The 27,881-nt window shown below is 41.6% G+C and overlaps 2 protein-coding genes and 1 long non-coding RNA gene across 7 annotated transcripts in view; 2 read left to right on the top strand and 1 right to left on the bottom strand.

The window, feature by feature from the left end:
* NELFA (negative elongation factor complex member A) overlaps window positions 1–16,981 on the top strand; it is a 37,432-nt gene extending 20,451 nt beyond the window's left edge. The window contains exons 4-11 of the mRNA XM_007428314.4: window positions 444–533; window positions 3,449–3,579; window positions 5,927–5,996; window positions 6,403–6,491; window positions 8,822–8,933; window positions 9,724–9,959; window positions 10,630–10,729; window positions 13,446–16,981. Coding sequence (XP_007428376.2) covers window positions 444–533; window positions 3,449–3,579; window positions 5,927–5,996; window positions 6,403–6,491; window positions 8,822–8,933; window positions 9,724–9,959; window positions 10,630–10,729; window positions 13,446–13,630 — 1,013 coding nt within the window. The 3' untranslated portion in view covers window positions 13,631–16,981. The remainder of the gene's footprint in view (window positions 1–443; window positions 534–3,448; window positions 3,580–5,926; window positions 5,997–6,402; window positions 6,492–8,821; window positions 8,934–9,723; window positions 9,960–10,629; window positions 10,730–13,445) is intronic.
* A 4,473-nt stretch (window positions 16,982–21,454) lies between these two features.
* LOC112541879 (uncharacterized) lies at window positions 21,455–25,818 on the top strand. The gene is made up of 3 exons (XR_003085831.2): window positions 21,455–22,262; window positions 22,580–22,834; window positions 23,972–25,818. It is a non-coding gene; the product is annotated as an uncharacterized LOC112541879 (long non-coding RNA).
* NSD2 (nuclear receptor binding SET domain protein 2) overlaps window positions 25,796–27,881 on the bottom strand; it is an 84,288-nt gene continuing 82,202 nt past the window's right edge. For all 5 annotated transcript variants that reach the window (XM_088139428.1, XM_088139429.1, XM_088139426.1 and 2 more), the window contains 2 exons: window positions 27,658–27,862; window positions 25,796–26,829 (listed from right to left, as the gene is read on the bottom strand). In XM_088139428.1, the coding sequence (XP_087995554.1) occupies window positions 26,579–26,829; window positions 27,658–27,862 (456 nt within the window). In that variant the 3' untranslated portion in view covers window positions 25,796–26,578. The remainder of the gene's footprint in view (window positions 26,830–27,657; window positions 27,863–27,881) is intronic.

A 27,881-nucleotide genomic window follows, 5' to 3' on the forward strand; every position in this document is an offset into this window, starting at 1 on the left:
GCACTGTGATTTTCCCTCCTGCACCTTTATTTTAAGAGAATGAAAAGAATAGAAAGCCAAAGACAGAGGACTTCAAGAGAGCCCTAGTGCAAAGAAGAGATGCTTTTTCTCCCTCTCTTTTTGCAGACACCAAAGAGGAAATTTGAACAAGAGGAGGTCTTGGTTCTTTCATACCTGACTGACAAATAGAACCTATAGAAATTTTTACTTATCTTATAGAACTCCTTAAGTAAAGAAATTTTTCCTGTTTTGCATCTGGCCATCCTAGAAAATAGACTTATTTATATGAACTTAAAAAAAATATTTGTTATGTGAAAAAAAGTTAGTGCCTAAGATTATCCTCTTTCTGGATAGACTTAAGTTTAATGCTGCAATATGAGCTTTCTTTGAAATTATCATGTAATTCTTTTTAGTTGGATACTAAATAGATTTAACTTTTTTAGCTACTGAAACTGCGCATCAGCTCAAGAAGACCGCTGGAGTACCTTTTCATGCCAAAGGAAGAGGATTGGTTAAAAAAATTGATACAACAAGTAGGTTTTAATTTTTCTCTCATTTTATATATAACCATTTATATATAAATTGGCAATAGAAAAAATGCAATCCAAATGTTCCTGGCCAGATATAACAAAGGCTATAGATTTTTGCTGATCTCTTCCTTTGTGGGCAGAGATGGAAGGCTGCCTATGAGTTGCTAATCTTGGATGCAGAAGGCCTAATAAGTGTGTAGGGTTTATGAAGAAATGTCTTCTAGAGGAAGTCGGGCCTCACCAAACTTGCCAGCTCAAATTCCTGCTTTGTGGTAAGAAATGAGCTCTGTTGGAGCACACAGCAGCAATAAAGTAAAAGTTTTGTGACTGGAAATTTTCTCATTGTTGCAGTCAAGTGAGCTCCTTTCACACAAAGGGCAATCTTGATGGGAAACGTGCCCTTCCTGTAGAAGATTTCACAGATCCAAGCAACAGGAGGGCCTCACTGAGCACTCACTAAGCTATCTCATGGTTCTTGGAAGGCTTAGGTAATGAGTAGGGCCTTTGTGTTTTTCCCTTGCAGTCTACTATAGCAGTCACGGCCACTCAGTTATCTCCATAAGGGCCGGGATGATACTAGAGTAAGAAGTGACAAGAGGGACCTTGTATACTGGCTGCTATTCTTCCTTCTTCCTGCCAAATGGTAAACTCTGTTGCTACCAGGAGGACTCTAGAGATGCACTTGCGAATCTCCATGGCTGCAAGAACCTTCTTTCCCAAGGAATCCTAGGAATAGGTTTCCAGACAAGATCCCTCAAGAAAGAAAATAACAGATCAGCATGTGGATGGTCTTGCACTTCTCTTCCACCAAACAGTGCTAAGGCCTGCAAAAGGGAGAGCAGCCTTTTTTACAAGCAACAACTGGGATAAAGTCCACTTTAGGAAGTCCTGATCCAGCTCAGGAACCAGCTCCAGGTGTGCTGTCCCTTTCAGCAGACACCGAATCCAAGGATAGTTGCAATAGGGCTTTCTCCCTTTTTTCCTCCACATCAAAACATTGTTGAGATTAGGCAAGAGAGAAAATAGCTTTCTCTGTTCTTCACGTACTGAAGAAAATCAGGACCTCCTGAGATCTTACAGAATAAGGATTCACAGATACTGCAGCTGCTTGAAATCCTCAAGATTATCTGCTAGTGTCTGAGGAATGGAAATTTTTCCATCTGTTTCTCAGAGGCCCACTGCACTGATGAGACATTATGTTTCCTGCAGGAAGAAACAATTCAGTTCAGGATCTTCCACTTCACCAAATTCAGAATTTTGGACATTCACCAATAGCTTAAGCAGCATGGCTTCAGGATAAGAAACATCCATCTCTGTACTTATCTGGATGACTTCCTGATCTGTTCAACATTATCAATCATTTTTCATTGTGGATTCATAGTAAGAAAAACATGCTGACCCACCTCTTTCTCTTACACGCTAACATAGATAAGAAATGTGTCTGTGACACCTCAGCTATTAGTAAAGTCTTGAGTTCATCTCAGACAAAGGAGATTCCTGTTTGTCATAGCTGAACTCCTAGGGAAGAAAGGATCCTGCCTGGACTTCACCCATTAGACAGTGTCACATGTAAGGCCCCTATAGACCATCTTCCTTGAATTCCAATTGAAAGTTTGCAGGAAGCCAAATACTTTGGTCTTAATTTCTTATGAAATAAGACATTCTGTGCACTGGTAAACAAAGCTAACCAGCCAAGCAAAGGGAATCTTGATCAAGGAGCTAGTTCATCTTCATTATATCAACCTGTCAGAAGAAGGAACCCTTTGTCTGATCGCTTGCAGAATATTATGTGAACAGTTTTACATGAGATACAGAACTGTCATGAAGGAAGCTTGGAAGCTGCTCACCTGGTCACAGTAAAAACTGTAAATCAGGGCAGAATACTTGAAAAGATCGAGAAACAGTCATGTTTAAGTTGCCACAGCTTAGATCCAAAGGACCTACATTTGGAAGACTTGCAGCCAGTAGTGGGATGCTGGGGAAGTCACGCTTTGATCTATTCTCATTCTGGAACAGTGATGTCTAATGTACCTTTAGATATAGAGAAGACATAAGGTTAGCAAGCACTGGCTGAAGAGCTTCCTATGTACTTTGCCATCTGTTTCTGTTCTTCCAGATTTGTGTGTGTGTGTGTGTGAATAACAAACTGCAGAAGTTAACCTTACAGCTTTGAATAATGACTCTGTATGCCAATATTTGAAATCTGGTCATGGTTCCTTTAGGACGGATTTACCCCACCTGGATTCCATAGCAGAATCTAGGAGGTAATCAGCACAAGATTGATGGTGGCCATTGTAGCCTCTGTAATGGCCTCTCCTTATAAGAGTTGATAACTGGAAGTATTTTCACACCCGATGTCACTGCAAGAAGAAGAAACCCCTAGCAGGAAGATCCTAGAACTGAAGTTCTTGTAAGATAGCTTCTCATCTGGCATTAATGCAAGCACATTTGAAGAGATAGGGCTCCATGTATCAGGAAGTTCCTCGTGGCATAGTTCTTTATGCAGTAAGATGTTTCCTGGTAGCGCGTACATTTGATATCCAAAGCCTCTTGAAGGCTCAAATTCTGTGGACTTTTAGTTAGATTTTGCATTTTATTCACAGTGATCCTTGTGGTCGTCTTGGCAATCTACAAGAATTTGATGCAGTTCTATGACCATTCAAGGGATCTAACTTCAGACACCAATAAAGTGCATCCTAAACTTCAAATACATTTTGTGGCAACCTTTGGTTTCTGCTTTGATATTTTAGTTTAGTCTTAAAAACGATAGCTCATTTTGCCATCCCCATGGATAAAAAATGTAAGAATTACAACATGTAATCTGTAGTGTCTTAGAGATTTTAATATTCTTCACTGGAAGTGAATTCCCCAATTGTAAGGATTTTGTCTTTATTATTCCTTGTTCTGTTTGTTTTTAGCTCCACTCAAAGGAATACCAAAGCAAGCTCCTTTCAGGAATCCCACTGCTCCAATTGTGTTTAGCCCTGCAGGAAATAGAACTCCCATTCCATCCTCAAGAGTGCCTCTGTGCAAGGAGAGAGGCGTAAAGGTATATATGCATTTTTAAAACATGTTTTTCTTCTTCAGCCTCAGGAGTGATTGGCTTTTTCTGGGCTGGAAGATCAGAGGTCAGGTCTGTTTAAGTCTCAGATGAGAGGCCTGCAGGGAATATCGGGGAAGGCTAGAGTGGGAAGTCAAGAACATCCTGGAGAAGGCAAAGCAGACTATTTCTGTAGCGCTTTCCAAAAGGTTATGGCCTTGTAGTCACCAGGATTTGTGTGTGATATCAAGGGTGTCTTTGCCTTTATGTATTCTCTCTTCACTCCCAAGAACAAAAATCTACTGTCTTTGCCTATCTGTAGAAACATTTAAGTTTTATTTATGTTTGGACAACAGTAGAATTTGAGTGCCTGTTCTAGGATGGTACCTGTGTGGAGGTCCTATTATTTTTCTCCTGGCAGGATTGTATGATTGTCATAATCATTGTTAAAAGGCAGCTTAGATCAATCCTCCTTCACTGTAAGAATTTATTCATTATTATGTATTACTATACAAGTAATCCTTTCTTAAGTATTAGCCCCCCAAGTTAAGGTTTTAATAACTTTGTTAATCTTTATTTATGTATTTAAAGCATTTATATGCTGCACCCTACACCCCAAACTCAGATAAGAAAAAAAAATCAACCAACAACTTAAAACAACAACACCGCTACCATTAGAACCTACTAGACAATAACATGTTGATCAGAGCTGAACTATTCTGTAACTCTTCAGACTGGGAACTCTACTCATCCTAACCCAAAGTCTGGGGAAAGATCTAGTAATAATGTCAGTTTCCCTGTTACTCATTGTCTAAGAATAATATCAATAAATTATTTCCCTTTCTATATATAGCATGCCACCAAAATCCCCAGATGGCTGTGTGGTATGTTAACAGCATCCAAATCATACTGGTTAACAGTTTTGTGGGAAAAGTCCCTTCTCTAGTTTCTGGTTGTTCAGTTTGGAGGTGCTTTTTGATCCATGCCACGCTTTCAGTGACAGTGGCTATAAAAATATTGCGCCAACTAAAAAAGTAAAATTTCTGCTTAAGTGTTAAGCAGTCTTTTGGTGCATGTTTTCATTTTCACAATACAAGGATTAATATGTTTTATTTAATTGGCATAGTTTAAAACAGTTACAAAAATACCTAATAAAAAATTACAAAGTATAGGCACAAGCAGTAGACATGTTCTAAAATTTGTACTGCCTGCAGAATGAAACAGACGAAACCCGCTGGCAAGAGATCAGGTTGGTTCCCATCCCCAGAGCAGGAACTTCTGAAGTTTAGAAGCAGATCACCAGCATCATAAGTTGTATTCAGACACAAGCCAGTAACCTTGCTTGATTGCACAGTATTCTCCCTGCAAGCACCTCGCAACATTCTTGTGCATTCTGAGCTAGTTGCCGTTTTAGAAGCTCCTTCATTGATGGCTCCAAGTGCAGAACATTGCATTAATCTAATTCTGATGTAACGAGGGCATTTCACGATAGCTACCTTGTGCCTGATGTATGCCACAATTGTTTAGTGGTCTATCTGAATGGTTATATTTACAGTTCAGGATTGCTATGCGAAAATGTTTACATCTAGATGGAAGAAATCATTAAAGAAGCATCCCTAAAAGTAATTAAGGGACACCTCTCTATTTGAATTATTTCATACAATAAAATTGTAATTCTTTTCACAATTAATTGAACTCTGAAATTTGTTCCTGCCAGCATTAGCATAGGAGGAAACAAATCCCATATGCTAGTTTTTTTAAACTTCTACGTTCTTGCTTGCTAATAATCAGTTTTTTTTCATCCACATCATTTTGAGAACAATACACTTTATAAAACAGGTTTCCCAAACTTGGTGCGTTTTATAAGTTAGACCACAGTCTTTCGGTTTTCATGCACCCCCCAAGATGATGATGCTGAAATTCAGGAGCAAAATGCTATGTTTTGGCATTGTTAAAGTTTGTGAATTTTATAAAAATAAGCACTCAGATATGGCACTTGTCCTGCAGTCTTTGCAGACTGGGGAAAAAATTTCTGGCCTCAAATGTTTTTAAAAAAATGAAAATGGAGACATTGTGTAATACTGATAAACTGTTAAAGAGATCCAAAAGCTTTTTCCTGACAATTGTTACTTTAGGTTTAGGGACATCACAAAAAACATTCTTGGATGTTGTACAGTAAAATGGAACATTAATGCACACGCTAAAACTCTCCATGCTTTGTAATTTTTAGTAACATGTGAAACAGTTCTGATGGTGATAAATAATGCACATCAAAGCTGCTTCATGAAATCATTGATACATGAAATCATGCTGTGTAATAAATGAGAAAGTAAACATTTCGTTTATGTATTTGTAGTATCTAGATATCAAAGAGCTGAATACTGTTGGTTCTGGTCGGGAAGCCAAAAGAAGAAGGAAGACTTTAGGTTTGTTGATCTACCCCTTCTCATTTATTTGCCAGTCTTTAATCAGTAGTGCAGGCAGAAATCTCTGAGAAAGTGGAGGGACTGGGACTGAGGAGTGCTTGTGGGGAACAGCTTCTCACATGGCCCATGTTACAGATGAGCAGAGAGGAGGGGTTGTGCAAAGAATGTCCCCTGGGAAAGGAAGAATCACATGATGAATGCAATGCATAAAATATGGCATATTACAGTGCAATTATGTAAAATATTCAGGATGTCCTGAATCTTGTTTTTGTTAATATAGGGAAAAAGCTATTAATAGAGCCTTTTACTTGGGCTTTCCTAGAAGAACAAATTACTGGGTTTGAGCAATCAGTAAAAAAAAAAAAAAATGAAACGACTGAATTATTCTATATTTTTCACTCAACAGATACAGATGTGGTGGCAAAGCAAGCAAAGGAAGAAACAGTTGTAGAAAATGCTACTCCAGATTACGCTGCGGGACTTGTGTCAACTCAGGTATGATTTTAATTTAAAGTCATTTGTTATGTCCCAGAATTTTTTTTAAAAGTCTCCTAAATTACTACCCAATAATGGAGTAAACGTGTGACTTCCAAACGAAAAGGTTGTACAAAGATTTGTGTCTTTTGCTGGCATGATTCCTATCTGAAACGTCAGTGCTTCCTTTTTAAAACCCAGTTCTCTGGCCTTTTTGTGGAAAAATGTCAAGTAGTATAATTCTAACAACCTCTAAAGGATTTGGAAGACAAAAGATAAATGTGATTTGAGCTGTAAGATGATGAACCCACTTTTAAATGAGTTCTATTGGCTGGCTCCCACCACGTTTCCCTAATTATAATAATGAAGAAGCAAAAAAGCTTAATCTTGACCCACCCTGTTTTGGAATTATTATCACTCTTTCTGGTGATACTTAGTTTTAGGAGTGGGTATCTCAATGGGAAGGGGTGACCAGAAAATCACAAGGAAATATGTAATTCCCTTTGAAATTAAGACGTGACAGGGCATGCACCAAGGATGCCCTGTATCTCCACTAATACTCAGTTTGGTCTTGGAAACTTGTTTAATCATATAATCCAGCAATATTCTGAGATTCTCTGGAGCAGATGAATATATGATGTTTTAGGATGCAGATGAAATGTTGGTCTATTTTACGACCATCAAAGATCTTTGCTTATATTTGTTGAAATTGTACAGCAATAGATCAAATACTCAGGGTATAAATTGGAGTAAGTCCAATATTATGCCAATTCATAACAATATTCCCACTGATAAGGGAAAAACTTAAGAGTGTATTTTATGCTGACTATTAAATAGCTGAGGATAATTGTTTCTACTAAAAGAAATTTCTACTAAGAATACATATCTTAAATTGTATTACTCTGGTGAAAGCTGGTATCAAGAGATGGATAAAATATCCCTGAGTTTATGGAGAATAAATGTGATCAAAATGTTTATGTTTTTTAAACAGATATGTATTTTGAGAGTAACACCTGTATTCACTCCTTTTAAATATGTTTTAAAAAATGATTAAGTTTTTTTTATGGAAGAAACAATATCCAGGACTTCTCTTTGTAAGCTATGGCTTCCTTAATAAAATTGTGGTTAGTTTCCCAATGTCATATTTGTTAATTTCAACACTGTACTGGAAAGAAAATGATACTGAATATGCTCCATTGTGGGCTCAATTTAGCAGTTACAGGCAGCCCTTACTTAACAATGGTAATTGGGACTGGAATTTTTCTCGCTCAATGACATGGTCATAAAGTATGATGTCACATGATGTCATGTGACTTGATGTCGCTTAGCAACAGAAATTCCAGCACTTCCAGTTGCTGTTGTTAAGTGAATCCCACTATGTCATTAAGCGCAATGTCACATTGCCATTTGTGACCTCCTGCCGGTCAAAGAAGGTCGCAAATGGTGATCATGTGACTGTGGAACATTGTGCTGTTGTAATTGTGGGCTGGGCACCAAGTGCCCAGATTGCAATCATGTCACTGTAGGGATGCTGTGACCCTGGTAAGTATGAGGGCTGGTCATAAGTACCACTTGCTGAGCTCCAAAATAGGTTCAAATGGTCGCTGAACGAGTGGTAGCTAAGCAAGAACCACCCACATTACTTAATATCTTTAAAGTCCTGGCTAGTTCTTTGCTCTAACTCTAGGAGGATCTTTATGGTGTTCCCAGCACTTAAGGCAGCTTGACATATTTGGCTCTTACTAGGAAAAATTAAAAATTGACTTGAAATCTCAGGGGAAATTGATACTTTGCAAAAATGCTTATTTTGAAATGGCAGGAAGAGTTTTGTGTGGAGGGAAATCATGGGCTGAAATACAGGATAATTAATCAGTTTTAAAACTTGTTTTGAAAAACTACAAAAATAATATAACTCACTAAAAATAGCCCAAGATTGCAATATATTTCAGTAAAACATCTGTTATTTTTCTTGTTTGACCTTGACATTTTATCAGCCTCTGAAACTCCCAAAACTGCATCTGCACCAGCAAAGGTTTTTCAGAGGCTAAGCCAACAATTCATTATTACCAAAGCTAAGAAATATTACTAAAATATTTTAATTTTTCTTTCCTTTCCTTTTCTTTCTCTTTTTCCTTTCTTTTTAGGTTTTTGCTGTTTTTAATCTAGTTTTTGCTGGATGGTGTTTTTCTTTATATTGGTTTAAATGGGATTTAAATTTAATAGTTTGATAATGACTTGTGTCATCAGTATTACTTCTTGTATTAGTTTAGTAATTTGGATGGATGCAGTGAAATTGCTACTTTCCCACTCTTAAATAGCCTCAAATAGTGTTCTGTGTGTTTCTTTTGCAGAAACTTGCTTCCCTGAACAGTGACCCAGCGCTTGCTTCTACAAGTTACCTGCCTGCAGCGCCCAGCGCTGTGCCGTCATCCTCTTACGTCCCAAGTTCTGAGCCCCAGCCAGGTCAGTGACCACCTGTACCTTCAGTGTCTGGGACGGGACTGATGGAGGCGATTTAAGAGCACATTTTAGAGTGATAATGTAAATATATACAAAGTGATTGTAAAGTTTGGCTTTGTGAACAGTTGAAGGTTGCTGTGTTTGAACAACATTCTGTCCCAAAACAAAAGGTTCTGAAACAGTCAAAATATAATTTGAGGAAGAAGCAGAACTTGGCGAAACTAAAAGAACCGACCTCTGAGTTCCAAGCTGGGTCAATAATTCTACCCAGCTTCCTTTAAAAAAAAAAAAAAAAAAAGACATGGAAAAAGTATCTTATAGGAATTGGGTGGTTGTGGTGCCATTTCACTTTTTCTCAGTTCAACAATATCACGGGAATGTTCCCTTATTTCTCTGGGAGTATATCACAGTTTTGAAACGATCATATACTCCCAGACTTAATTCCTGCCACAGTCCTCCCGCATCTATTGGTGTTGGCCAGTATGATTCTTTCTTGCACTCTTAGCATATAAGGCTGAACATGCGTCAGTGATTTCCTGTAGATGGCTGCTGTTCTTAGTTCTGCGCAGCTATTTGCGGCTTAGAATTCTGTGTAAAACAAGTCCTGGCCTGGGGTTGCTACAAGAATTCAAATGTAAGGGAACAACCAATATGTGAGGCTTTTTAAGAGATTGTGGAGGTCATTCAGTAGAAGGAGGAGGAGGTCAGGGTTAGTGATGTAATACAGGTATGCCTTAATGACCCTTTCTGCTCTCACAGCCTCTTTGTCCTGACCTCCTCCTGTTTCAAACAGCTGGATCTATTCGGGAACCCTTGCAAGTTAAAGAAGAATCTGCTTCAGCCGCCACGGCTGCTGTCCCGACTCAGTTCAAGCAAAGGACACCCATGTATAATAGTCATTCGAATATAACTGCTACTGCAGCAGCACCAACCGAGTCTCCAGTGACTCCTCCGGTTACCGCTCCGGCAACGCAGGGACCACCAGCCGCTCCCCAGGATGCCCCCGCCAAGAAGGGCCTCTCTCTAACAGTAAGCAGCTAGACAGACATCCTCAGATCGTAGCTGGGCATTAGTTGACACCTGACCAGGATATTATTAAGTAAGAAACAAGAAGGCATTTGTTAACCATTTTTTTGATAAGAGAAATCAGTCCGTACTAAATGAGGCAGCTAATGTCACAGGGCTTGTATGCATATTACTCTGTGGCTATTGAGGGTTTTTTTCATGATTTGGTTCCGATACTGATACAAATACTGATGATTAATTTAGCCAGACTGGCAGAATTTGTGACCCAGCAGGGCTTAATAATTCCTCTGTTTTTTCATGTATGATAGCATTATTATTTGATGTATTATAGGCCTGTTCACAGGCTTTGTTCTGTTCCTTAAAATTACCCCTAAAAGATGTAATGGATGGAGTGAGTCTCTGTCATGGAAGACAATTATTGTAAATCACCACCATCCCCTTCAGCTGATGGATTTATTGAGAAAAAACGGCTGTTGCCACATTACTTTCTGTTAGATGGAAATTACTAAAATGTTCCAGTTTACAGGAAAATAGGCAGTGCCAGGGCTGGGGCTGGGGTAAAAAGTCAAGATGGCAGCCCTTGACTATTTAGACAAGTGAGAATTTCAATAATGCAGAAATTATTTTTCTATTGTTGTTTTCAATGGAATGTATTCTTGAAATTCACTTGCAGAAGGAGCAATTGTTTGCAGCACACGAAATATTCCAAACAGCAAACAAAGTTACAAGGCCAGAGAAAGCTCTTATCCTTGGATTTATGGCGGGATCCAGAGGTGTGTATTTTTTATTATTCCTCTCCAAAGGATTGCTAAGTTAATAGTAGTATAGACTTTCATGGCTGATATCTGTTGGGCAGCATTTTCGAAGTGCAGATTCCTGATCGGTTCTTTATTTGTGCTGGGTTCTGGTTGGTTAGTCTGAGTTCTTGTCCAGACAAATTTCTAATTTGACCATTTTGGGGGGCTGATTCCTGGTTGGTCCTGCTTTTGGGCAGAATCTTGGGGTAGCGCAGGACAGGTAACCAGGCTTTGTTAACCCTCAGACTATGATGGAATGTAATAGAGCACCAGGTTCTCAGGAAGGAGGGAGCACGTTCCAGGGAAGGGGGCGAGACAAGAGACAACACAGTCCAAAGCAGAAGCATGGGTAGAGGAAGAGAGTTAGGATAGCCATTCCCTAGAATCTCCCAGGGTATATCCACTAGGTTAGAGTAGCACAGATTTAGTCTGGCAAGATTCTGCCTATATAGTGTAAGCAATAAAAGAACTGAACTTGGCTGGACATCTCCTTGTTGTTCTTGGGCTGGGCCTGACATAGACTTTCTTCTTTCTTGTTGAAGCTGTTAGGATGTTTGTGGATCTCAGACATCTCTGTGCAGGCATACTTAATGGTTTGATGTTGTTGACAGCACTTGTGTATCCTATAATTGAATTTCATGTTCATTATGGTACAGCGCATGTTCCGCTACTGAAGATTTTTTGGACTCTCCTAGTCCGCAGTGCCTCTCATGTCCCTACAGTTGGGTGTGGAAACTGCGTTTTGCGGTGCCATTGTATACCTGTCCACAGCTACAGGGGATGTGATAGACCCCAAATGCTATGAGTGGGTCTCTGCTGTCCTTGGCTGATTGAATTATTTCCTGGATTTTCTTAAAAATGACTTGTAGAGCCTGATTAAGGTGTCTTAACTCCTCAAATAGTTTCTCAGGCTTGCAGATGCATCTGGCATGGTCACTTAGCATTTTGATTAAGTTTCTCTTCTGGCTGGGATGATGATTGAAATCTTTGTGTAGGTAGCGATCCATGTGGGTGGGTTTTTGGAATACCCTGTGATCTAGCTGTAGGTTCTCAATTTTGGTGATTAGGACATCCAAAAAATCAACTTGCTTTTTCCACAGTGAATTGAATCTTTGGGTGGATGCCATTCAGGTGTTCTAGGAATTTCCCAAGTTCTTGTTTACCATGGCTCACTAATATGCCAGTCAAGGAGTCATTATTACATAGCAAATAAATCTCCCTTGAGGACATCACCAACCTGCTTCACCATTGTCTCACTACTTGCTACTTCCAATGGAATAATGAATTTTATGAACAAATTGAGGGAATCACTATGGGAAGCCCCCTGAGTCTAGTCATCATCAACTGCTTCATAGAAAAATTTAAGCAACAGGCACTGGGCACAGCACCCCTAAAGCCATAATCGTGTTTCAGGTATGTAGATGACATCTTTGTGAACTGGAGCCAGAGAAGCATGATCAAAATGCTAGGTGACTGCGCCAGACACACCTGCGAGCCTGAGAAACTATCTGAGGAATTAAGACATCTTAATTAGCCTCTACAAGCCAATGGATACCCCACCAGTGAGATCAAGTGACCATTACAACCAAAGCAGGAGAATACAAGTAGTTCTCGCTTAATGACCACTTGTTCAGTGACTGTTTGAAGTCAAGATAGCACTGAACGAATGGTACTTACACCAAGTTATGGCTGTTGCAGCGCCCCTGCAGTCACGTGCTCAAAATTTGGATGCTTGGCAACCCAACCACTTACATGACCACTTCAACTCCCCCCACCCACCTATCTCCCCATCTCTGCCCTTTTAGCTGCCCTGCACTCCACCACCCCTGCCGTCCTGCCACCCTCCACTCTGCCCTACACCCCACTGCCCTCCCCTCCACTGCTCCTGCTGCTCTGCACTCTAGCATGAATAGAGGACCAATCAAGAACCACCACCACCAAACTGACCAATCAGGATCAGGCACAAACAACCAATCAGAGACCAGCCTCACCAGCCTGCACCAATTGGAAACCACCTTGGCTAAAGACCAATCAGAAGTCAGGTCTCCTGGCTATAAAGACAGGAGCCCAGTCAATTCCTGCTCAGTTGTCTGTGGAGGAGACCACCTTGCCTCCAAAGATGCCAGCCACAGTTGCTGGCAAAATGTTATGAAATAATGTTGTCTAGACCATAGTCACTAAACTTTGAAGCCCAACACTGCCAAATTGCTAAATGACTTGATTGATTGGAATAAGGTTAATATAACTTTACCTAAAACAATATTTAGTGGTCTTTTTCTATAACATTTAGATGAGACCTGGATAGGAAAATTTATATTGTTGTTTTATAAATCACATTATAGAGCATCTTGATGTCTTTTAAGTCAGGACCCTCATCTATTAGAGCGCAAACTGTCAACATCTTCTCTAGGATTTTTACTAGACAAAAATGTTTATGGACCTAGTTTTTCAGGCAAAGATTGGGCACTCATCAGTTAAGAATGTTGGATTGCCTTCGTTGAGTAGAGATTTCTTCCAAGGCCCGTCCTCAAACACATTTTTTTGCAGGAAGGAAAATAAATGTTAAAGGATGCTGATGCATATCAGTGAAGAATGTAGTTTCCTTCATAGCTTCTGTCCTAAATGGGATCTCTGGTTTCACTAAATTCCTCAGATGCATCTGATTTTGAAATACATGTTTTTTCCTCCACAGAAAACCCGTGCCAAGAGCAGGGTGACGTAATCCAGATCAAACTAAGCGAGCACACAGAAGTCTTGCCAAACGCTGATGGAACTGGAAGTACCACCATGCTAGTGGACACCGTCTTTGAAATGAACTATGCAACTGGCGAGTGGAGCCGGCTAACAAAATACAAGCCGATTACAAATGTTTCTTAAATAATTCAGTAACAGGAAGATGTAGACCAAATAGATTATAGAATAAGCCAGCTTGTACATTATGTGTCAACTAAACAGAACAACATTCCTGGGTATGACTTGTAACCAGCCAGTGTCGTATCTGTGGTTGGCCGAAGTAACAGGACAAGACAAAATGGCAGTGCGTGTATTTTACTGTAGGGTTGGGGAAGATGCAGTGATTCGTAGCCTTCAGCAGTTTGGCGGAAAAGGGGTTACATTTCTGTGCCTTGAGAAAAAATAGTAAAGGAGGATCTTCTAGTAAGGCAGATTTCACAGCAGGGACCTCAGTTGACGTTCCTGATTCTGTTAAAAATAGGCACTGCTATTTTCGCCATTTCTTTTCCCCTTTTGTAGCTGACTGCAAATAGTGTTTGTCATTTTGGGTGGCCCTTGTTGAAGTGATTTTCTGAGGCACTGTGAAAGGCTGCAGGGTGTTCCCTCTTTTGCTGCTTCGCAAGATTGTGCAACAGCCGATCCGAGTTTCCTGGAGAACTTCCACTACCCAAATGTGTGGACATGCATTTGTCATATAAATGGGTTACATCTTAACATGTATACATAAAAAGTATAAACCCAAAGGTTACAATCTCAGCAGTGCCAATGTTAGTTAACTTCCATAGTGTTAAAGTTGAATGAGCAACATTTGCTCTGCTGCTGAATACTCTTGAAATGGATAAATTCCAAGTGTTTGAAATCTGATGCTTCAGGCTAATATAACTAGTTCCAAAAAAACTAAAAGATTGTCTTGTATGATGGAACTGAACTGAACTGCTACTTTTCAGTTGTTGAAGATTAATATTGGCAGATGTCATAATGTGGTGAAGGTTTTTGGGAATGTCATCCCTGTTTAAGCAAGTCAAAACAATAATTTGGTGCCCCTTCCTGCTTTGTTACACCATTGCTGAAGGATGGATCTGAGATGGTTTATCACTCATGGCTCATTTTCTGCACAATGTTTTCCAGAGAATTAGTTGGTCATCTTAGGGCTGCAGAGCATCACCAGGAGTGACATTACTTGCAGGCACTTCTAGCATAGTATTATTGCAAACCTCTCTCTTCTTCCTGACAAAAGCCGAGGGCCTTTTAGAACAGTTTTTTAGTTTCTGTGCTCCTGGGGAACTTCACCTGTAAGGCTTTGAAGTTTAAGAATTGACAACTCAATAGTTTAATAATTTATGCAGAGATTTCATTTCTTTCTGTTCATTGAAATTGTTGAAGAGATGGTAGGATTTTTTTTCTTTAAATTAAGCTGAAGGTCAAGGGAAGCTGTTTGGGATAGGTGAGAAGGAGAAGAAATTGTGCTTGCCCAAGCTGCAGATGGAAGCAAAATGCTAGCAAAGTTATTTTGGTTCTTAGCTCCTGATCTGAACACCCTCTGGAGAATCTGAAGCTAGAAAGAGGGAATACAGGGTGCCTTTTATGTTTTATTTTAACATACCTGAATTATGTCTTTTTGTTAGAGAATATTATAACTCTTCTGGAATAGTATGCTTGGCTTGATATTTCTTGTCCCAACTTTGATTGCTTGAGACAAGAGTTACCTGCCTATCCTATTCCTTGACTATCCCATTTGTTTCTAAATTATACCCAGCGGGCAAACCAGAATCAGGAAAGCGCCACAGAGGTGTAGTTTCAGAAGAGGCTCCTTGTGCAGCTGCATTTTATTTAACATTTCAGCCAGACCTGAACCTAGAAGCAGAGTTTTAAACCATAGGTCTAGTTTTACCAAATTAGTAAGTTTTATGAAATACCAACCTGGCTTGTCCAGGTTATTTTAAGAGGCAACCTGGCTATGTTCTTTTAACGTTGGAGGCCTCTACCCCTTCACTTGCTGGCATGTAGTGTCACATGTTCTAGCACAATCAAGTGCTAAGACATTAACCGTTCGATTGAACATTGTGGCCATCTCTAATCTGGAGTACATTACATTTCGTATATCTTTTAACCAGAAACTTGGTTTGAAGTTACAAACTATAGTTTTCTGTAGAATGGTTGTGAAGTCTTACAGCAGTACAAACTAACAAAACAAGTTCATGGCTCTGCTCTTAAATAAGGGAGGTGTCATCACCCTGTTCTAGAATACTTTCCTGAATATTTTGCCAGGGGGATGGGGTGGCTGTCAAAAAAAGTCAAGATGTGCAGTTGTGTGATCAAAGCATGTAAGGAAGGGCAGGCTTTGATTACCCAGTTGCAGCCGCCAAATTGTTTTTCTCGCCCCTCCTCTGCAGACGCCCCTGTTGGAAGCAATAGTTTCCATGCTTTCACCTGTGATGGAATTCACTCAGATGAACTTACAGTACACAGACAGTAAGATTTCTTGTGTGGACCTGGCATATCCAGGAACAAAGGACATTTTTGCCTCGCCATGGGAGAATGTTGGCTGTGCATAGACAGCAACTTTTACTTGAGTTAGAAGTTCCTTCAGAGTCAGTGCAAGGAAGGTAACAATGAAACTCCTGGTGATGCAACCCAGAAATAATAATATTATGGACATCCTACTTCAGAGAGATTCCTGTTAGATTCCCATATTTGCTAAGCTCTTGGGAAATCATCATCCAATTTTTAAAAATTCAATTTGGGATGCATCTGCCCAGAATGAACCTTAATAATATGTTCTTTCTTGGGTCACTGTTCCTGCGCCTTGTACTTTTAGGTTAAGGTATGGCTCCCTGGAGAGGGCTAGAATTGTCCCGCAAAGACAGGCTGCAAAGGGACATGGGGTAGGATTGAGAGAACACAGACAGTCCGGCAGCCCCCCAGGTCTATCTGAACAAGCATCATTACTCAAAGCAACTGGGCTCTTTGTGTCATCATGCTTTGCTTAAAAGGAACTGTTCTGACTCTGACAGAAGACGACAGATAACATATACTACCCACAGTTCTAATTTTTTTTTTTCCAGGAAAAAAAAATGTTTCAAGGTCTAATTCTAGTTGTAGGTTATTTGTAATATCCTACGGCCATGAGCACTGAAAGAGCTAAAGAGTTACTATTGAAAAAACACAGCTCTCCTTGTGCCCTACCGGTTAGTGGGATGGTGGCCCAGAAGTCTTTTGGCAGCCTTGTGACTTCCCTTGTGAATCATGTTGCAGTGCCCCTGGCCACCGCTGGAACGGGAGAGAAAAGGCAAGGCTAGTAATTGAACCCAGAGACCTTGGGAATCTGGTACCTTTTTAACAAGCAATGTTGTTTTGTAAAATGTTGCATATCTAGTAGAGCAGGCCATATGTTTTCTATCTATTTTGTTTTTGTACAGATGTAAATGCAAAACCTCATGTCCTTGAGTACGTATTTTCGGCATAATATCTGTAATAAAGTTCAGATTTTTCTAAGTATATTTTTCTTCTTACACCAGCAATGTTATTATTGGCATTCGGTCACCCTTGACATGGCTCCCGAGTGCAAGCCCTGATGAAATGCTAACTAAGTGATAGTTATTTTTAGACCCGATTCCACGGAACAAGCTGAATGAATGGTAGCTCTTACAACCAAAACACTGCTGGCGCTTCGTGGATTTAGATTCACTTCCAGCCACACCAGACCAGAAGAAGCCAAAAATGTCATACTCCTGTTGGGGCCTACAGAGCGAGGAGAAATTGCTCCAAAGGAATAATGTGGCAATGTAAGTTCTACGGTAGGCAAGTGACCGTCTATTGCAGTGTTTCTCAACGTTGGCAACTTGAAGATGTGTAGACTTCAACTTCCAGAATTCTGGGAGTTGGAATCTACACTTCTTCAAGCTGCCAAGGTTGAGAAACACTGGCCTGTTGTTGGCAAAATCAGCTTTTTGCCCAGTTTTTATTGTTTAGCAATAGTTTTTCACATTACAAAAGAACATGACAAATGAAGTGGAAAATAAATGTTAATCAGATAGTTAAAAATGTTTACAAAAGTTCCAATGGTTGCAGTTAGGTTCAAGCTAAAGATGACATGTTATGAAACTGGCTTTCAGTTTCAGTACTTATACGTATAAGCTAAGAATAACACCTAAAATATAATCAGACATGAGAGGAAGCCCTCAACAAGTAGGATGGGAATTTGTTTTTTAAAAAATTACCTCTGCAGTCCTGTCTTTAAAGGGACAAACAGTATTTGGCTGTATTCTGTCAGATTTGTTATCAAATATGTTATTTTTCCTTAGTAAGCACACAGATAAAAGTGGTTTGGGAAAGGGAAATAGCATAACACTAACAAATTCCAGCAATTCTACTTGGAGACATTTTTAGTTAAAAAATAAGAATAAAATATAATAATTTTATATTATTATAAAAAAAATAATAATAAAATGACCTGGGCCTATCCCAGGTCATCGATGGCCCGACTCGGGACAGTGGTCACACTCCAGACATGGTTTTCTTGTCGGAGCAGTGGCAGCGTGATCTGGTGGGGGATTTTACATTATCCCCCCTGTCATGGTCAGATCATTCCCTGGTGGCGGCAGGATTCTCCTATGCTGCCCCCCTCCTCAGGGAGGCGGGACCTATTCAAACAGTCCGCCCCCGGCGACTGATGGACCCGGATGGGTTCCAAAGGGAGCTGGGGGTTGTTCCTGAGGCCTTGCTGCACGGCCCAGCGGAGGCTCTGGCCGCAGCCTGGAATAAGGAGGCGGCTGGGGCCTTGGACAGGATCGCGCCTGTGCGTCCTCTCTTGGGCCATCCCTCCCGGCGCTCCCCATGGTTCACGGAGTTGTTGAGGGAGCTGAAAAGGGCTAAGAGACTGCTAGAGCGCCGCTGGTGGAAAACCCGGGACGAATCAGACCGAACACAGGTTAGAGCGGCTATTAAGGCCTACCTAGTGGCAGTAAGGGCGGCGAAATGTCAATATTTCTCTGCTCTTATTGCATCCTCAGAGTGTCGCCCTGCAGCCCTGTTTAGGGTCATCCGGGCCCTCCTGGGAAAAGGGGGGGCGGGGGACTACTTGCAGGGTCGTGCAGAGGAATTTGCTGAACACCTGATGGATAAAATTGCTCAGATCCGTTCTCAGTTGGAAGCCAAGCGTGGAGTAGGTCCAGAAGAGTTGACCGGGGAGCGTTCTTGCCCAGTTATCTGGGAGCGGTTTGATCCTGTTGTCCCTGAGGAAGTGGACAGGGTCCTCGGGGCTGTCAGCGCGGCCACCTGTGATTTAGATCCGTGTCCCTCCTGGTTGGTTAGATCCACCAAGGAGGTGACCCTAGGGTGGGCCCTGGCGGTGGTTAATTCATCCTTGCAGGAGGGGGTGTTCCTGAAGCCTTTCAAAGAGGCTTTGGTCCGCCCTTTCCTCAAGAAACCGTCGCTAGACCCCACCCTCCTGGACAATTTTCGTCCAGTCTCCCATCTCCCCTTTTTAGGGAAGGTGGTAGAAAAGGTGGTCGCGCGGCAGCTTCAGAGGATCCTGGAGGAAACGGATTATCTGGACCCGTATCAGTCAGGATTCAGGCCTGGTTATGGGACAGGAACAGCATTGGTCGCACTTTTAGATGATCTCTGGCGAGAGCGGGATGGGGGTAGTGCATCCATCCTTGCTCTTCTTGACCTCTCGGCGGCTTTCGATACCATCGACCATGGTATCCTTTTGGGTCGGCTGCAGGAATTGGGGTTGGGTGGCACAATGCTGTGCTGGTTCAGCTCCTTTCTCCAAGGCCAAACCCAATCGGTGTTGATAGGGAGCGAGAAGTCCAGCCCCCGGCCCCTACTGTGTGGGGTGCCACAGGGGTCAGTGCTTTCACCGCTCCTATTTAATATCTACATGAAGCCGCTGGGTGAGATCATCCGGCGCCATGGAGTGAGGTATCATCAGTATGCTGATGATACCCAACTATACATCTCCATCCCTGGTGCCTGAAGTGATGCTGTGACTACCCTTTTGCGGTGCCTGGAGGCTGTGGGGGCCTGGATGGGGGACAACAGGCTTCAGCTGAACCCTGGTAAGACGGAGTGGCTGTGGATACGGGGAGCCTCAAGATCTAGGACTTTGTCATCTTTGGTTCTTGATGGGGTTGCACTACCCCAGACAGACCCAGTGCGTAATTTGGGGGTTCTCCTGGACTCACGACTCCTGTTCGAAGAGCAGGTGGCAGTCGTGGCCAGGAGGGCCTTTGCATGACTTCGTGTCATGCGGCAGTTGCGCCCCTTCCTGGATCAGGGGGACCTCCGCACGGTCACTCCTGCCCTGGTCACCTCTGGGTTGGACTACTGTAATGAGCTTTACATGGGGCTACCCTTGAAGAGTATCCGGAAGCTACAGCTGGTGCAGAATGCGGCGGCGCGGACAGTTCTTAATGCCCCTAGGAGGGCACATATAACACCGCTGTTGCGCGAGCTGCATTGGTTACCAGTTTGTTTCCGGGTCCAATTCAAGGTGTTGGTTATCACCTTTAAAGCCCTTCATGGCATGGGACCAGGTTATCTGAGGAACTGCCTTGCCCCGGTCATCTCAGCCCGCCCCACTCGGTCCAGCAGAAGGGGCAGGTTGCAGACCCCACCGGTCAGGGAATTTCGATTGGTGGGGTCTAGGCAGAGAGCCTTTTCTGCTGTAGCGCCCGCCCTATGGAACATCCTGCCTCCTGAGGTCCGGTGTGCCCCCTCCCTCATGGCCTTCAGGAAAGGTATTAAATCCTGGCTTTGCCAGAAGGCCTGGGGGCCAGAGGGGGGCTCGCACCTGTGGAGATGGCTGGTGGGATGATGGGTTGCCCCCCCCCCCCAGCATCTTACAGATTTTTATAGGGCCAAAATTAGAGGAGGTTTTTCACGGTATTTTAATATGTTTTTAAATTATTTATAGTTTTTAGCCATCTTGGAGAGAATTGTATTTCTTCGTTTTTATTGTGAGCCGCCCAGAGTCACCCGTGGGGGAGATGGGCAGCATACAAGCCTAATTAATTAATTAATTCATTGCAGGTACCAATCTAGGCAGCATTTGGTGGGAACAACAATCAAGCCATGGCAACAGAAAGGAGGGAAGTAGAAAAAAATGCAAGTGGAGCCCACCTGCATTTGGGAATAAGAACCTCCCTGTTGCAAAAGCTCTTGCTGAAGGTTTCCTAGAAGCCTTTCAGTTTGTGAGCTTCTGGGTGTGAGTTTCACAGTTTATTTAGATATCACATGGGAATTGGTCAGAGAAAGAAAAGCAGAAATGTTTCAAAAATAGGGGCTGGGTTGGAGCCTTGCTGGCAGGGTAAGGTACTTCCTGGTGTAGATAAAGCACCCCAGCCAGCTCTTCTTAACGGGAGTGGGGAGAAAATGTTGAGAGGCTCCAATTTGGGGATCAAATTATTTCCAGAAGAAGGAGCACCTCCATTCAGTGAGCAGGTGAGCAGTCTGCTTCATCCTTGGGTGAAAGGCTCAATGAAGCAGAAGGAAGCTGTGATCTACCTAAGAAAAGTGAAAAAAGAATCTCCCTTTCCTGGCTTTGTGGAAATTTAGCTGAGGCTGCCAAAGCTTTCATAAAGATGGTAGTTTGTACTTTCTTTCTCTAGGATCTCTGGGAGTTGGGAAAATGGGGGCCAGAGCTCTTGGGAACATTGAGATGCTCACTTCTACGTGGCCAGGTATGTGGGATTATCCAAATGCCATGGGTGGGTGAATACTAGCCAGCATGCTCATTTGCAGGCCATCCATTAAATTATTTCCAAATACTGTACATTAATTATTTAATTTAAACCTCACCTGCCTGAGAAGTATTTAAAAGCTGGCTAATAAAATTTGAAACAAAAGCTATAAAATCTTGAAAACATAGATTTAAAATAATGATAAATACTAAAACTGGTGATCAATTTTTTTAAACTACATTTCACAGACTGGCACAAGGCAGGAGAAGACCATCTCCTGCCCATCTGCCAAAAATATGGGTCTCTGACAGCAGGGGGCACGACGATGGCTTCTTTTCTTGCCAATCTTGAACAGTACTGGAATAGCTGCCCCGTTAGCTAATCAGGTCCTTTAAAGTTCAGTATGTTAAGATCTCATTTGTTCAGGTCTCCATTCAGTGGACTTTGGATGCAGAAGAATTCATTTCCAAACAATGGACAAGATCAGCTGTTTCCAAAACAGACCTGATAATGGCTGCAATGTATGTTGTTTGTGTAAATGGATGCAAAGATCAATATTGTAATTATTACATTACATAATTACATTTAGGTGGAACAGGAGTTTGGGTTTGGAGGACACCCTTTGCCCTCAGACTATTAAATTGAGATTTTACTGTATCAGTGCCTTTAAATTATGCCTAATAAGCAATTGGCAACCAGCACAGCTCTCTCAACAGAGCATCATTTAATTCCTTGCATCACGTAGCAGCCTGCCACATTTTCCACCAACTGTAATTTCCAGTTTTCAGTGATAGCTCCATGTGAAATGCAAGAGTCAAATTGCAACAGGCTAGATCTAAGCTGGGGATAATGATCAAGCTGAGGATCAAGGAGCACTCTTGGACTATGGACCTGCTCTTTAGTGGGGAATGTAATGCCATTCAAAGCAGACTCAGCTTCACTTCCCACATCTGGTTTCTATTTACCAATAGCACTTCATCTTGTCTGGATGAAATTGCAGCTTGTTCTCTCTCATTCAGCCAATTCTTGGAGATAGGCAACATTCAAAAGTACCGATTTCTTCTCTGGAGTTGTTCTACTTACATCAGGTATGTGTCTGCAATAGTGGTTTTGTAGGAAGGGCAGAAGAATATTGGCCCATCATCAGAATTGTACCCAGATATTTTGTGACTCTGAAAATGAGGAAACAACATCTACAGTAAACTCTAGTCTGAATGAATGTATTTATTCTTTTTTTTTCATGTTTTAATTATTTTGGATGTAGCTGATCTTAGATCTTAATAGATTTCTTTTACTGATAACACCCCACTCAGTTGGGGAAATTGCTTTTTCCTTGACTCCAGTAGTTAGCTTGTCAATTATAAACATTTCTTTCAACTGACATCTGTCTTATTTCAATGGTTAGATTCAAAAGAGTGTTCCTACAATCTGTTTTGCAATCAGTGCCGTCTGTGATGAAGGAGAAAACACTCCTAGCTACAGAAGAGCTAATCAATCAAAACTAAACAGCCACTCCAGATGGGGCCAGCTGCCAAGGCTGGACACTCAAACTCTGAGTAAGCAATGAGGAGCAGGAAGATTTCCCTGTGACTCAGATTACGTCCCTTCTGGCTTTGTTCTTTTCTCTTCATCACAAGGAGACAGCATTCTTACTCATCAGGTAAGAACCATGCTCCAACCTGAAGGAGGATTGATGAATCAGAAGGAAATAGCCATTGAGGAAGCTAGATGTAAACTAGAACTTTAAAAATATATATATTTGAATTATTAGTTTGTTCATATTTTCAGTTCTATATTCTCAATGTTCTACCTACATTGGGTATGTGTCTGTATGGGATACTTGAGCCTGGAAGATAACTGAGTTATGCCTACAGGATCCACAAGATTTTCATTTTCCTTTCTTCCAGTGTCTTCAATTATAAATTAGCCCCTTATTCTACATCACAAGCACCATGTATCTCCTAAGAGCTGGGCAGCATATACATTTAATGAATTAAATGTAAATTAAATCTGTAGTCTCGTTCTGATAGGGATTAGCCCACTCAATTACAGAATGGCAAGAAGATGTGCAGAAAATAGTTCAGGCAGCAGCATGAAGCACAGAGAAAACAGAAGATGGTTTTTCTTCATCCGTCCTTCAAGTGGTACCTTGTGACAACCAGGCCAACAGACTGCAGAAAAAGCATTTTCTGTTTCTTCTGCTGCTTCACACCAGCTGATCTGAATGGGAAGCAGTCATTTCCCAAAATTTGTTCTTTCAGCAGTCCCATGTGTTTGCTGTTTGTTCCCCCTTTGTGAACTAGCAATATGCTCTGCTTTGGGCTGGAAGCCTAAAAACCGCTTTGGAGTATGCAGGGTGTACAATCCGTGCTGGTTGACGCACGTCAGCCTCTTTTCTTGGGCTCACATGGTAGACACACAATTTGTTGAGGACCACCACCAACTGAGCATGGGCACACTGCTGCCGCCTCCTTCACGCAAGAGGCATAATCTTCTGGGATCGTGCAGGTATGGCTTTTGAGCCACATGCTCTTGGCACACCTCTTTTGTGAACCTTCTTCATCTGAGCTGATTTGGAGCAGGAAATCTGCCCATCTTGTGTGACTGTAGGAAAGAGCCCTGTTTTCCTCTTAGTTTCCACGGCTGAACCAGCGCAAAGGCTAGGGGTGGGGGTTAGCAGAGTATTTTTCATTGTGGTCTCCATGCATCACAGTAGTAGAATAGCAAACTTACCTGAACGAGGTAAGTTAGATGCCCAGAGCTCTGCCTGCTTTTAAAATGTGTTGCACTTAAACAGGTGCAGCTTTGAGTGCAACATTGCGGCCACCATCTTGACTTTTTTGAACACACCCTGCAGAGACCCCTTCCTGAAGATAAATCCACTCTTCTGGATGAGGACAGCGTTGGTTGCTACACTTACGAAGTGGTGGTCAACAGGCCTTGGGTGTGGAGAGAAAGACAGAAAGCTGGGGCCTCTTCAATTCTTTTATAAATGATATACAGAACTCCAGTAATTAAGAAAAATAACATTCTGAACAAAGAAAAGCATGCAGTTGAAAAAAAAAAGAAAAAGTAGTGAGGGAGATGTCTTGCCTATGATCATGTGTGGGAAGGGCAGATTTCTAGCCCCAGATTGATCCAACTGAGGGAAATTTCTGATGAGGTCTCTTGGGTGAAGATCTTTAACTTAGCTGGTGTAAATCATTATGTATAAATTAGCTCCATGCGCCGAGTTTGTGTTGGTGTTTCAGCTTGGCACTGGGATGAAGAGGGGTGTACTAAGGTAAGACATTCACCAGGTGCAAATTCCCCATTCACTTCAGAGAGGAACCTGAATTTAGGACTGATGCCTCTGCAAAGCATTGGGCTTTCTTGAAATCCTACCAAAATGTGTATACAAAAATTCAAGGGGGGAGAAGGGGAACCATCTTCTAACCAAAGGTCCATTTCAGTCCGGCATTGTTTAGTGACCAGCCAAATGCCTTGGGTTTGCAGCTTTTATGAAGCCCTAACAACCTCTCTGCCTTAAACCTAATGTTATCCACCTCTATTGTCCCCAAGTTACAAGCCCCATTGTTAGCATTCTTCAGAGTTCCTCCAGACCCTGATAATTGCAGTTTTTTCCTGCATCTTTACTATTTAATTACTATATCCTAGCATTAGTATAAAGTTATGTGATGCATTAACCCAAACTAGGACCATATATGATTTTCTCATCTGCCATGAAAATAAAGTGCCCAGTTTACAGCCTTTTAGTGTGAATATCCCTAAATTAGTATCAATAAAAAACCTGGCTGTCTTACAGCTCACCCCTATTTATAACTTCTCCTTAAGTTTAAAAAAAAAAAAAAGCCCAACACATCTAGGTTCTTCATTATGAAAACAGCGTATTCTTACTCTCTGAGAAAAGTTAGATTCCTAAGAGGATCTTCCTACTTACCTTGGATGCTAACTAAAATTAGGAGAGTTTCATAGCATCTTTTCAGATGGACACATTCTATGAAACATCAGATTCCATAAAGTGTCTCACATCATCAGATGGACATAGTGATTCAATCGGTGTAAGATTTAAATAGTTTGAGGTGAAGACTTTTCTGTCCCCCAATCCTATTTAAATCTTACTTCTACAGTAACTCTCCAAAAACAGAACAGAATGGGACTAAATTTGGTGCGTGGGGAGAAGCTGCCCCCCCCAAAAAGTTAAAAAATGGCCTGGACCCAGCTAGGGACTGCAGAGAAAAAGACCTAACAAAAAAATCCCCAGAATGTGTTCTGATAGGAGAAGCAACTGGTAGCAGCTTGGCGTGCTCAGCGGAGGATATGCAGCCTACCCCACACTCACAAAACACTGGTCATCGCTGGGTGAGAGGCTGGGCAGAATACCAGAACCGTTGCTCTGCATCCTTTCCCTGTTCTATTAGAAACAACTGATGAAGAAATGTATGTTTTAAAAAAACATCTATTTGTGCTGGGCTTCAAATCCCATCTCTAGCCAGGACATGAAGAAAATACAAGGGGGAGAAGGTTGCTCACGAAGGCCACCTTGTAGTTAATTTTGTTTCTGACATCACTTGGACACTTATTTCTGCTTGCTTTTTTAAAGAGACCTCAAATAACTTGGTTTGATTTTGAAATACTTTTATTATGCAAATACGATCTAAAAATTGGGCACAGATTTTAATATCCATTTAAATGTGGACACTGGTAATGTATTGTTTCGCTTATTTGAAACTAAACAGTTGGCCGAGGCAGTTGACTGGAGGACTCTTCTTCCAGAGCCTGCCACGGATTCGAGAGGTGTGCTGCTTCCTTTTCTTCAGCGTCTTACTTGATAGAATGTTATTACAATAAAAAAAAATCAAAAGCAAAACAGACATTTACTGTATGAAAGAGACCAAGTGGCACCACTGTGCCTCGCAATGGTACGATATCCCCCCCCCCCTTATTTAATGCAATCATGTCAAGCGGACCTCCTCACAACATTTGGCTTCAAAAGCTAATCATGGTCTCTCTTACCCTCTATTTAAACATTTGTGGAATGGTGACTACTATTTCAAAAGCTATGAGTGTACATATACACTGTAATCGGTTGAAAATCAACACACCTCCGATTAGGAAGTACCGGGGAAGAACTGTTTCACTCCTAACAGTTCAAGTATTCTCATTATTCCTGGAGAGAAAACTTAGTTTGTCCTGAAATGTCTGAACTTGGCATGCCACAGTTCATGATCAGTGCAGATGCAGCAGAACCCTGCTGCAGGTTGGCTCAGTGGATTAAAAATCATTTGCCCCCAAACCCAGTTCTTGCACAAGACATGTAAAGGTGTGTCCTTCCCTGACCCTATTCACAACTTATTTACAAGACAACCTTGGCAGCGGGACTGGAAGTTTGTTCTTCTTAATATTATGTCCTCTTCCATTTGTTCCTTTGTCTTTTACATTTCACTGAAATCAGTTTTCTAGGAGGCCTTTTCACTTTCTTCTCAGTGAAGTTCTCCCCAATGTGGTCGGAGCAAAACAACTGTCCATTGAAGTTACATTCAAGCACCACCTCATCTTGATGGTCCTTGCAAAAAGAATTGGGACAGAAATGGCAGAAGGAAACAGAGGGTTTACCACAAACATCACAGTGATGCCAAGGACATTCCCATTTTCCTGCCATGAAAAAAGAACACCATGTCAACTCAGAAATATTTGCAATCATCTTGGTTCAATGTCCGCACATCAGCTAAAATACTTCCCTTCGACCTTAATGAACTGGAAAAAGGCAGCCAATTTATTATTTAAACTATTTACACATTCTTTATCTCCCTAAGACTATATCAAAGTAGTGCACAAGAACAGATTAAAAACAGCTTAAAATACAAAATAAGCATTTCATTAAGCAAACAACCAAAAGCATTTGAACACACACACACACACACACTTGGAGAGGGCCTCTTAAATGACCTTTCCTCCCTGCCAAATAAACTACAATTAGCTTAGCAGTGTATGGTTTACCTTTGGAGTCAGGTTTCCTCTATATTATCTACTGCTTGTCATTTCAAGGAATAACTCCTGAAAATAGCTTACTTTTCCCCAGTACAGAGGGATCTAAGATACATGGCTTCCTTGAGCCTGCTGGTTGTGCTTGGGGCCTGGCCTGTCTGAATGACAGCTGGCATCCTTCCCCATACCCACCAGCACCTCTCGAGTAGGTGACATGCAGGAATACACACATCCAGAATGGGTCAAACAACTTCTCCCTGGTCAAATCAACAAAGCAACATCTACCTTCCCCTTCTCACTGTTTTCCCTTGCACCAATTCAGCTGGAGATTGTTAGACATTTCAAGCACCAGCTTCAGTTCTTAACTTTACAACCTGAAGGGGGAGCAGAGGAAAACAAACTGCTGCTGAACTTGGAATTTCGGATAATGATCCTCAGGGGCCCAAAATCATTGTTACAACCTGGCACTTATTTTAATGTTTCCTTTTTACTCACCAAAAGGACGTTTTACCAAATCAAGACAAGAGAGATGATAAGCCTTGGTGCAAGATTTCCTGTCACACAGGACAAGCTGGCCACCGTCCCCACAGCGAAAACAGTAATCTTCTGTTTTTTTCCTTGCTTCATTCTTAGTTTTACGTCTCCTTGCCCTTCTTTTGGTCTTCTTTCCTTTCTCCTCTGAGGTGTTAGAGGATGAATTCTAATAATAATGATGATGA

This window comes from Python bivittatus, unplaced genomic scaffold (genome assembly GCF_059951505.1).
Source record: "Python bivittatus isolate LINGU-HERP-01145 unplaced genomic scaffold, Pbiv_v1 ctg000210_np1212, whole genome shotgun sequence".
NCBI classification, from domain to species: domain Eukaryota; kingdom Metazoa; phylum Chordata; class Lepidosauria; order Squamata; family Pythonidae; genus Python; species Python bivittatus.